This window comes from Manis javanica, chromosome 12 (genome assembly GCF_040802235.1).
Source record: "Manis javanica isolate MJ-LG chromosome 12, MJ_LKY, whole genome shotgun sequence".
Taxonomy (NCBI): Eukaryota; Metazoa; Chordata; class Mammalia; order Pholidota; family Manidae; genus Manis; species Manis javanica.
This window is the reverse complement of record NC_133167.1, coordinates 40,901,748-40,914,129: the sequence shown is the minus strand read 5'-3', so window position 1 is coordinate 40,914,129 and position 12,382 is coordinate 40,901,748. Positions and strand designations below refer to the sequence as shown.

The 12,382-nt window shown below is 36.0% G+C and overlaps 1 protein-coding gene across 1 annotated transcript in view; it reads right to left on the bottom strand.

The window, feature by feature from the left end:
- LOC118971813 (fibrous sheath-interacting protein 2-like) overlaps nt 1–12,382 on the bottom strand; it is a 51,651-nt gene that overhangs the window by 27,985 nt on the left and 11,284 nt on the right. Inside the window, exons 4-5 of the mRNA XM_073218507.1 lie at nt 10,793–10,954; nt 10,040–10,129 (exon numbers count right to left, since the gene is read on the bottom strand). Coding sequence (XP_073074608.1) covers nt 10,040–10,129; nt 10,793–10,954 — 252 coding nt within the window. The remainder of the gene's footprint in view (nt 1–10,039; nt 10,130–10,792; nt 10,955–12,382) is intronic.

The window sequence follows — 12,382 nt, the reverse complement described above, 5'->3', positions numbered from 1 at the left end:
CTAAATGGTTTTCTTGGCTTCACTGGAGATGGCTGGTAATTATAGATTTGCTTTGTTTATGTCACCGTATTCCTATTATGTCAATATGTGTGTGCAAATTAGTTAGTAGTTTAAAACCTATACATACTTAAGGTACTATACAAGAAGATATGTCAAAGAAATAATCAATCCTCCCAAGTTTCCTTCATATGCTACATCTATAGCTTTTCTTCTTCCTTCCTAATTACAAACCTTAAATAGAATTCGTGCCTCATATCGAATTTACCGAGTATCATAATTCCTCCAGGTGGTAAAGATACCTCGAGACAAGTGCTGGGCATAGAAGCCACAGGGCATAAATCTGCAAAGAAGTAAAAAGCTAACCTTTGCAAACAATATGGCTTCTCTCTCACTTACCAACTTTACATTTCCCTGTATGGCCCCGGAAGATGACTGGTTAGCCAGAGACGGGTAAGATTCCTCAAGGGAGGAACAACCTAAGACAGGCACAGTCGCAGGGGGGCCATCAGGTGAGAATTTGGGGATCAACAGAGGTGAGGCTCAGAACCTCACCCCCCCTGCTTTGAGAGAAATCTTCTGCATCCGTGGATGTCTTGCTGCCCTTGTCTAGCCTGGATTAATACTTAGTCCATAGGCACACACCTGATCATCTGATCATCTACATTTGCCTTCTTACAGCACTAAACTATGTTTTCTACCTTTATCTTGCATCTACCTACCACTTCAGCATTTTATTAAAAATAAAAATAATAATAATAATAGGAGAAATGTGGGATCAACATATAAATCAAGTACAAAAATCAAATGAATATTCATATTTGACCTGATGGTTTATAGGTCATATTGCATGATCAAAACCGAAAGTTTCTGTGATGAATGCCCTTGTACTGTTCACCATGTAAGAATTTATTCACTCTGTAAGAATTCGTTCACCATGTAAGAACTTGTTCGTTATGCTTCAGAAGATTGGAGACTGACGAGAATTAGGCTTGAGATGGATTAATGATTGTACATTGAGCATTGACCCCCCTATACTGAATTTTATTGTTGTTAACAACCATTTGATCAATAAATATGAGAGATGCCCTCTCAAAAAAAAAAAAAAAAAAAAAAAAAGCATCTGTAATTTTCCACAAATTAAAAAAAAAAAAAAAGCAAGACCCATCTATATGCTGCATACAAGAAACTCATGTTAAACCCAAAGACAAGCATAGACTAAAAGTCAAGGGATGGAAAAACATATTTCAGGCAAACAACAGTGAGAAGAAAGCAGGGGTTGCAGTACTAATATCAGACAAAATAGACTTCAAAACAAAGAAAGTAACAAGAGATAAAGAAGGATACTACATAATGATAAAGGGCTCAGTCCAACAAGAGGATATAACCATTCTAAATATATATGCACCCAACACAGGAGCACCAGCATATGTGAAGCAAATACTAACAGAACTAAAGAGGGAAATAGACTGCAATGCATTCATTGTAGGAGACTTCAACACACCACTCACCCCAAAGGATAGATCCACCGGGCAGAAAATAAGTAAGGACACACAGGCACTGAACAACACACTAGAACAGATGGACCTAATGGCCATCTATAGAACTCTACATCCAAAAGCAACAGGATATACATTCTTCTCAAGTGCACATGGAATATTCTCCAGAATAGACCACATACTAGCTCACAAAAAGAGCCTCAGTAAATTCCAAAATATTGATATTCTACCAACCACTTTTTCAGACCACAAAGGTATAAAAGTAGAAATAAATTCTACAAAGAAAACAAAAAGGCTCACAAACACATGGAGGCTTAACAACATGCTACTAAATAATCAATGGATCAATGAACAAATCAAAATAGAGATCAAGGAATATATAGAAACAAATGACAACAACAACACTAAGCCCCAACTTTTGTGGGATGCAGCGAAAGCAGTCTTAAGAGGAAAGTATATAGCGATCCAGGCATACTTGAAGAAGGAAGAACAATCCCAAATGAATAGTCTAACATCACAATTATTGAAACTGGAAAAAGAAGAACAAATGAGGCCTAAAGTCAGCAGAAGGAGGGACATAATAAAGATCAGAGAAGAAATAAACAAAATTGAGAAGAATAAAACAATAGCAAAAATCAACGAAACCAAGAGTTGGTTCTTTGAGAAAATAAACAAAATAGATAAGCCTCTAGCCAAACTTATTAAGAGAAAAAGAGAATCAACACAAATCAACATAATCAGAAATGAGAATGGAAAAATCACGACAGACTCCACAGAAAAACAAAGAATTATTAAAGACTACTATGAAAACCTATATGCCAACAAGCTGGAAAACCTAGAAGAAATGGACAACTTCCTAGAAAAATACAACCTCCCAAGACTGACCAAGGAAGAAACACAAAAGTTAAACAAACCAATTACGAGCAAAGAAATTGAAACGGTAATCAAAAAACTACCCAGGAACAAAACCTCGGGGCCGGACGGATTTACCTCGGAATTTTATCAGACACACAGAGAAGACACAATACACATTCTCCTTAAAGTGTTCCAAAAAACAGAAGAAGAGGGAATACTCCCAAACTCATTCTATGAAGCCAACATCACCCTAATACCAAAACCAGGCAAAGACCCCACCAAAAAAAAAAATTACAGACCAATATCCCTGATGAATGTAGATGCAAAAATACTCAATAAAATATTAGCAAACAGAATTCAACAGTATATCAAAAGGATCATACACCGTGACCAAGTGGGGTTCATCCCAGGGATGCATGGATGGTACAACATTCGAAAATCCATCAACATCATCCACCACGTCAACAAAAAGAAAGATAAAAAACACATGATCATCTCCATAGATGCTGGAAAACCATTTGACAAAATTCGACATCCATTCATGATAAAAACTCTCATCAAAATGGGAATAGAGGGCAAGTACATCAACATAATAAAGGCCATATATGATAAACCCACAGCCAGCATTATACTGAACAGCGAGAAGCTGAAAGCATTTCCTCTGAGATCGGGAACAAGACAGGGATGCCCACTCTCCCCACTGTTATTTAACATAGTACTGGAGGTCCTAGCCACAGCTATCAGACAAGACAAAGAAATACAAAGACTCCAGATTGGTAAAGAAGAAGTTAAACTGTCACTATTTGCAGATGATATGATACTGTACATAAAAAACCCTAAAGACTCCACTCCAAAACTACTAGAACTGATATCGGAGTCCAGCAAAGTTGCAGGATACAAAATTAACACACAGAAATCTGTGGCATCCCTATACACTAACAATGAGCCAATAGAAAGAGAAATCAGGAAAACAATTCCATTCACAAAGCATCAAAAAGAATAAAATACCTAGGAAAAACCTAACCAAGGAAGTGAAAGACCTATACCCTGAAAAGTACAAGACACTCAGGAGAAATTAAAGAGGTCTCTAACAAATGGAAACTCATCCCATGCTCCTGGCTAGGAAGAATTAATATCGTCAAAATGGCCATCCTGCCTAAAGCAATATACAGATTTGATGCAATCCCTATCAAATTACCAGCAACATTCTTCAATGAATTGGAACAAATAATTCAAAAATTCATATGGAAACACCAAAGACCCCAAATAGCCAAAGCAATCCTGAAAAGAAGAATAATGTAGGGGGGATCTCAATCCCCAACTTCAAGCTCTACTACAAAGCCATAGTAATCAAGACAATTTGGTACTGGCACAAGAACAGAGCCACAGACCAGTGGAACAGATTAGAGACTCCAGAAATTAACCCAAACAAATATGGTCAATTAATATTTGATAAAGGAGCCATGGACATACAATGGGGAAATGACAGTCCCTTCAACAGATGGTGTTGGCAAAACTGGACAGCTACGTGTAGGAGAATGAAACTGGACCATTGTCTAACCCCATATACAAAGGTAAATTCAAAATGGATCAAAGACCTGAATGTAAGTCATGAAACCATTAAACTCGGGAAAAAACATAGGCAAAAACCTCTTAGACATAAACATGAGTGACCTCTTCTTGAACATATCTCCCCGGGCAAGGAAAACAACAGCAAAAATGAGCAAGTGGGACTACATTAAGCTGAAAAGCTTCTGTACAGCAAAAGACACCATCAATAGAACAAAAAGGAACCCTACAGTATGGGAGAATATATTTGAAAATGACAGATCCGATAAAGGCTTGACGTCCAGAATATATAAAGAGCTCACACGCTTCAACAAACAAAAAACAAATAACCCAATTAAAAACTGGGCAGAGGAACTGAATAGAACTAAAAAAGAAATACAGATGGCCAACAGACACATGAAAAGATGCTCCACATCGCTAATTATCAGAGAAATGCAAATTAAAACTACAATGAGGTATCACCTCACACCAGTAAGGATAGCTGCCATCCAAAAGACAAACAACAACAAATGTTGGCGAGGCTGTGGAGAAAGGGGAACCCTCCTACACTGCTGGTGGGAATGTAAATTAGTTCAACCATTGTGGAAAGCAGTTTGGAGGTTCATCAAAATGCTCAAAACAGACCTACCATTTGACCCAGGAATTCCACTCCTAGGAATTTACCCTAAGAACGCAGCAATCAAGTTTGAGAAAGACAGATGCACCCCTATGTTCATCGCAGCACTATTTACAATAGCCAAGAATTGGAAGCAACCTAAATGTCCATCGGTAGATGAATGGATAAAGAAGATGTGGTACATATACACAATGGAATACTACTCAGCCATAAGAAGTGGAAAAATCCAACCATTTGCAGCAACATGGATGGAGCTGGAGAGTATTATGCTCAGTGAAATAAGCCAAGCGGAGAAAGAGAAATACCAAATGATTTTACTCATCTGAGGAGTATAAGAACAAAGGAAAAACTGAAGGAACAAAACAGCAATGGAATTACAGAACCCAAAAATGGACTAACAGGTACCAAAGGGAAAGGAACTGCGGAGGATGGGTGGGCAGGGAGGAATAAAGGGGGGGAAGAAGAAGCGGGGTATTAAGATTAGCATGCATGGTGGGGGAAGGAGAAAGGGGAGGGTGGGCTGCACAACACAGAGAGGACAAGTAGGGATTCTACAATATTTTGCTAAGCTGATGGACAGTAACCGTAATGTGGTTTTTAGGGGGGACCTGATATAGGGGAGAGCATAGTAAACATAGTACTCTTCATGTAAGTGTAGATTAAAGATTAAAAAAAAAAAGAAAGAAAGAAAGAAAGAAAAAAAGGGGGATTACTCCTTGATAGGATAAAACTATTGGTAAATCAAAGATCAACGCATGCTTTAAATATCCTTAATGTTGATCACTTAAAGGGTGTCAGATGATCAGCTATGGAGGTACTCTTTTCTGATAATATTCCTTTCTCTTAATAAAAAAAAAAAAAAAGGCAGTCCCTGTGTGCTGACCTCCAATGAGTTCTGCACAGTGGTATAGAGGGCATGTCGAAGTGTGGGCAAAGGGTCTGTTTGTTTCTACGCAGAAGATCAAGGCCTAGCTTGGATACCCAGAAAATGAACTAAGATACAATATGAGGAGGAGCTTCCGGCATCAGCACTCTCTGGAGGACTCGTGCCAGGGGATGATCATCAAAAAGCCTCCACAGGGATCCGGGCGATGCTGCGGTTGTGGCTGCGTCCACCCCACCATTTCCTGGACTTGCCATTGGAATGAGGAGGGAGATGTCTAGGCTGGCATGTGCATACAGTGAGACAACGAATTTGACCGGATCTGTACTGTTGGAACTCAACCAGGAGTTGGGAGGGGTGCAAGTTGTAGCGCTCCAAAATCTTATGACTATAGACTATCTACGGTTAAAAGAACATATGGGATGTGAACAGATCCCAGAAATGGGCTGCTTTAATTTGTCTGATTTTTCTCAGACTGTTCAAGTACAGTAGGACAATATCCATCATATCATAGACAAATTTTCACAAATGCCTAGGGTGCCTAAATGGTTTTCTTGGCTTCACTGGAGATGGATGGTAATTATAGATTTGCTTTGTTTATGTCACCGTATTCCTATTATGTTAATATGTGTGTGCAAAATAGTTAGTAGTTTAAAACCTATACATACTTAAGGTACTCTACAAGAAGATATGTCAAAGAATCAATCCTCCCATGTTTTCTTCCATCTGCTACCTCTGTAGCTTTTCTTCTTCCTTCCTAATTACAACCGTTAAATAGAATTCATGCCTCATATCGAATTTACCGAGTATCATAATTCCTCCAGGTGGTAAAGATACCTCGAGACAAGTGCTGGGCATAGAAGCCACAGGGCATAAATCTGTAAAGAAGTAAAAAGCTAACCTTTTTTTCAAACAATATGGCTTCTCTCTCACTTACCGACTTTACATTTCCCTGTATGGCCCCAGAATATGACTGGTTAGTCAGAGACGGGTAAGATTCCTTAAGGGAGGAACAACCTAAGACAGGCACAGTTGCAGGGGGGTCATCAGGTGAGAAATTGGGGATCAACAGAGGTGAGGCTCAGAACCTCATCCCCCCCTTCTTTGAGAGAAATCTTCTGCATCCGTGGATGTTTTGCTGCCCTTGTCTAGCTTGGATTAATACTTAGTCCATAGGCACACACCTGATCATCTACATTTGCCCTCTTACAGCACTAAACTATGTTTTCTACCTTTATCTTGCATCTACCTACCACTTCAGCATTTTATTAAAAATAAAAATAATAATAATAATAAAGGGAGAAATGTGGGATCAACATATAAATCAAGTATAAAAATCAAACGAATATTCATATTTGACCTGATTGTTTATAGTTCATAATGTGTGATCAAAACCGAAAGTTTCTGTGATGAATGCCCTTGTACTGTTCACCATGTAAGAACTTATTCACTATGTAAGAATTCGTTCACCATGTAAGAACTTGTTCGTTATGCTTCAGAAGATTGGAGACTGACGAGAATTAGGCTTGAGATGGATTAATGATTGTACATTGAGCATTGACCCCCCTATACTGGATTTTATTGTTGTTAACAACCATTTGATCAATAAATATGAGAGATGCCCTCTCAAAAAAAAAAAGAAATGCTGAAAGATTATTCTTCCTTAGCTTAGGTCTCTCCAATATTCAGAATAAAAATAATAAAAGCTAATATATTAAAAAAAAATGAAAAACCTAAAGAATATGAAAATATTTAGTGCCAAAAACTAAAATTCATGACATCTGGCATCCAATCAAAGAGTGCCAAACATATTAAGAAAATATGAGCCATAAAATGAGCAAATCAATCAAAATTGACCCAGAAATGAAACACATTAGAATTAAAGATTAAAACATAACTGTATTCTATATATTTATAAGTTGAAAAAGAGACATGGATCATATAAGTTACCAAAATCAATTGTTTTAAATGTGTGAGATGAGAAATGCAGTATAGTACATTAATACCAATGTATTAATGGTAGAGTAGACATTGCAGGAGATTAATGTGTATTCAAAAAAGAAGCTATTCAAATGGGAAGACTAGGAGAAAAAACTACAAAATGAAAATATCAGCATGGGGTGGGACATCAAGCAGCTTAATATGTCTGTAGAGAGGAGAGAGGGGACAACATAAATATTTCATAGTAATGTTCACTACCACTGCTTCTATTTTACATTAAATTGAAGGTTCTGGTCAGTGCAATCAGGCAAGAAAAAGAAAAAGGCATCCATTTCGAAGAGAAGAAATAAAACTATCTTTATTCATAGACAACATGATCGTTTATGTAGAATTTCAATTGGCATGTAGAAATAAACTAAAAATGATTTTATCAATGCAAGATAAAAGAAAATGTTTTCCTATATATTAACATCAAATAATCAGAATTTGAGATTAAAAATACAAAGTATAATAGCATATAAATTATGAAATACCTAGCGATGTGTAAGACCTGTACACTGCACCCTACATAATGCTAAGAAAAATAAAGGAAATCTAAATAAACAGAGAGGGAAATTTGGTTCATGAGTTGGAACACTCAACATTATCAAGAAATCACATGTGTCCAAGATGACCAATAGAGTCAACACAATTCCAATCAAAGTCTCAGCAAATTTCTTGGTAGAAATTGACAAGCTGATTCTAAAATTTATATGGAAATATAAATGGCTTAGATTAGTCAAAACAACATCAAACTAAAAGAACAAACTTGGAAGGCTAACACTGATTTAAAGAATTAAAGGTACAATAATCAAGAGAGTACAATAGACAAATAAGTCAAAAAGCAGAAAAAAGTACAAAATTAGAGTGATACAACTGATTTTTTACAAAGATGCAAAGGCAAAATCTTCTAATGATTTTGATAACTCTAAGCATACAGTTTGCAGAAAATTATATATAATGTCAAATCTAAAAAAGATAAAAATATTAAGAAACACACAAAAATGAACTGAAAACGTCACATACTAAAACATGATTCAAAAAAGACAATTCAGAATAACTCCACTGAAAACATCAGTAATTCAAATAGCTCTCCCATTAACATGGTTCAAGCAGCCTCTGGCATTACCATGCCTACCATCAGTGGTCATGTCTAATGGGTACTCCCACTGCCAGAATCTGTTCCATTGCACTAGTTGCCACTAAATAATGGGCCAGAACTCCTTGAACTGTTCATTGGCATCAGGCAAAACGTAAAGGGAACCTAGGCATTTTGTTGCTCTCTAAAAACAGTAATATTTTCAGGGATTTCTGGAAGTAAAAGAAAGGCCAACTCAGAGGGACTGTGTACTAAAAAAAAGTTGTGTAATATTGAGTATTAGAACATAATAATTATAGTAAAGTGGAATAAACTAATCTTGCCATATGAACAGTGAGTCCCTGACAATACTAAAAGATACCTGTTAACCCAAAGTAGAATAAAAAATTATCATACATATTTCAATTTCCAGTGTTTGAAAAATTTCTGTAAAGCTGCTTAACCGGGCTATGTAAATCCTACACTCACATCTAGGCGTGTCAACAATAAACTACTTGTTTTGCAAGCATTTTCTATTAAAAAAAAGTATTTATCATATATAAATATAACTTTTTCATTTCCCAGAAGTAAAACTGTTGTTTGATATGCCCTTTTATATTTAGTTTAGTAAAATTCCCGTACTTTGTTAATAGTCAATTGTGTTTAACTGCACTTTAATCTAATCTGAATCGATTCCAGACATGGACAACTGACCCGAAATAAACATTTCTGTCTCTTAAAATAAAAGATAAATATTTCATCTTATTTTGCTACCCATTCAGAAGAAATTAAAGGAAAACATGGAAGAAATGTTTTGAAAACATGGAGGAAAAACTCTAGGCACAGAAAGGGAAATGGGGGAAAATACAGAACACTTAAACGTCATTTTCATTTCTAAACTCTCTTAACTTTAGAACATCGATTTGTAAAAGTACATATACATACATTTGGCATTTTTATCCAACTCTGTAAACTCTAAAATCTGAACTCACTTATGCACATGAGTATGCATGTGCATACACAAACACAAAAACACACACACTCTCATACAGTCTCACACAACCTGAGTCAAACAACTGAAAGGCTACATCCATTCACTTTGCACCAAATCATTCCACTTCATCTTGAAGAACATTTTTTACTGGTGATAAACACAGCTGCATGTGTGGGTACGCATACACACAGTGTGTATGTTCTTTCAGTCACTGTAGGACATTGTAACTACCCATACTGTTCCCTGCTGCTCAAGCTGGGTTGGCTTCCAGCTTACGAATCTTGCTAGCACAATAGACTATTCCTATTGGCATCAGCTCAGGCAGAAGGGACATATGTGAGTAGCAATTTAATTCATCAATTATGCTAGCAACCACTGGCATATTAATCACTTTCCCTTTCTTGGCGAGCAACTTCAAAATATTATTTATCCCTGCTCTAAATTTTCATTTGGAAAAGTTAGTTTGTCAAAACTAAAGGTAAAAATATTATAAGAAAGTACTTTGCATACAAACAAATCTTTCCTTCAAACCCTATGTAAAGAAACCAGATTTAAGTGTTTAACTTACCTGTTCTTTTACACAGTTTTTTTCAAAATCTAATTTTAAGCTTCTCAAATATTCTCTATATTTATTAAACTCTTTCAAGGAACATACAACCTAAAACAACAAAAAAATATATTAATTTTTACACATATTTAAAAATCCTAACAATTACTTTCCAGACTAAAAATAGTAATAGCATACCATTTTGGTGACATTTGGGTATCAAGAACATAAATTGCTAAAAATTTTTTAAGTGATATCTCTCTACAATTGTTAATCAATAGGCAATCTTTATCCAAAACACATTATTAATAATACTTGTGCCACAAAAAGGAATTTAGTACACCCAACTGGAGTTACGAAAATACTAATGTAATAGTAATGTTCAAACCCAGTAAGAATATAATCTGAGGATTCTACCAAGCTGATTTTGCTAGGTTCCCATTCTATTTCAACTTTTCAAGAAGTGTAGGGGACATAATCTTTGACAAGCATATGACATCAGAGACAGAAAGAGGCCTATGATATAGTTGGGAAAATTAACTTGACATTCTCGAATTATTTGACCACCATCTTTTGACATTACAAAGAAAAAAGGTGAAGGGAAAAAGTTTAATTTAGAAACTGTTTATCTGATTTCCCTTGACCCATATACTAAGCAATTAATGGAATTTCCCATTAACCATTTCTCCTGACCGAGTTAAAGGTGATACCCCTTCTATACCCAGAAATATATGGAGGCTTTCAATGATTAAAGAGAAGTAATCTTCAACCCACTTCATTATTGCTGGTGATGTATCCACCTTTCTTCAACCTTCCCAGGATATCCTTGCGTCGATGGTATGCTCTTAAATGTGGATCATGGAGACTATTATATTGATTTTCCAAAATTCGACAATAAGGATCTGTCAGATTGAAACCATAAGAAGGTTGAAAGAGCTGCAAACACAAATTTTGAAATATTATAAATGTAAAATTAGTTATGTAATTATTGTTATAAATGTAAAAACAGAATTTCACTTTTAAATATCAACCCATTGAAATGACTAGACTGTTCACTGAAAATAAAGCATGCAAGAAGAATTTGAAGGAAAAACAAGCAACAGAAAAATTTGGATTAATGAACACTAATTGTTTATCCCTACCTCTTTTCCCACTGACCAGAACTAGTCTAAAAGTCCACCCTCACTCAATGAATTCCTCCCCTAAACTCCATCAGTCAGTCCCTGGCCCTGAGACAGAGAAGAAAGGAGGAAAGGAAAAGAAACGGAATAGGAAAAAGTTTGCTTTAATTCATCTTTTTCCTCTTCCCTCTTCCAGGTCAAAGTGTTATATTCAGTGGATAAAAGGATAATATTAATTATGATTATTTTATCTCAGTAATCTGAAAAAGGAAGAAAAATGGAAAAGTCTTTCACCAGGATTCACTGAAGCAATTTTAACAAAAAACAGAAGTAAAACTCAAGATGTTAAAGGTAGTGGATTAAAGAGTTATTTTTACTTGGGGTCTTAGCTGATGCAAGAAGCCCAGTGTTCTCTGCCAGTCAGTAAAAATTTCAAGGCCTTTATTATAAAGTTCAATATATTGAAGTGTCAATTATAAAGGATATTGATAAGGACTGAGGTTTCTCCATATGTGTATGAACCAAATACCTTATATAATAGCCATTAAAATATAAAAGGTGGAAAATTTAAGCTACAGTCATGTTTCTATATCTATTACTTTAGGGGAAAAAGCTGAGTTACTTAATTTCATTTGTGACTTAAAACATTACCAAAGTGAATATAAGGGATTTTTGTGTGTTTTGTATTTGGTGTGAGTTCTTAGTCCATTTTTTAAATTGCAGTATGGCAATGGAAGAACCTCTGAAAGGGAACAAGTGCAGGGCGGAAGTAAACGTGGAAGTCCTGATATTGCCTTTGCATTCCTTCTTTTTGCTTTCCTTGCAGTTTTTTTTAATACAAAAATAAGTTTTGGTCTGAAGTATTATCAAAGCAGGAATTGGCTCAAGTGAAGGGCAATTAGAATGTGTGGGAGATGCAGCAAACCTGAGAACAGCTGCCCTGTTTGCAGGCATCCTATTCCACTTATAAGACCCCACCCATTGTGCACCAATCCAGACCTGTCTGCAGGTACCAATTTGTTACCTCTGTATTTAGTCTGGCAGTTGTACCTCAGTGAGATTCTGAACATTAAGGAGACTGGCTGGGCACGACTGTAAAAAGAACTCCCTAAAGGTAGGTTAAAGGATGTCTCAGATGTGAACAAAAAGGCAGATTAAAGGAACCTGATAGGATGCTAGCTTTCATTTTCCATTTAAAATTTCCTTGGTAAGTTTCTGACCTCTTGCTTAACACCAGACTTCA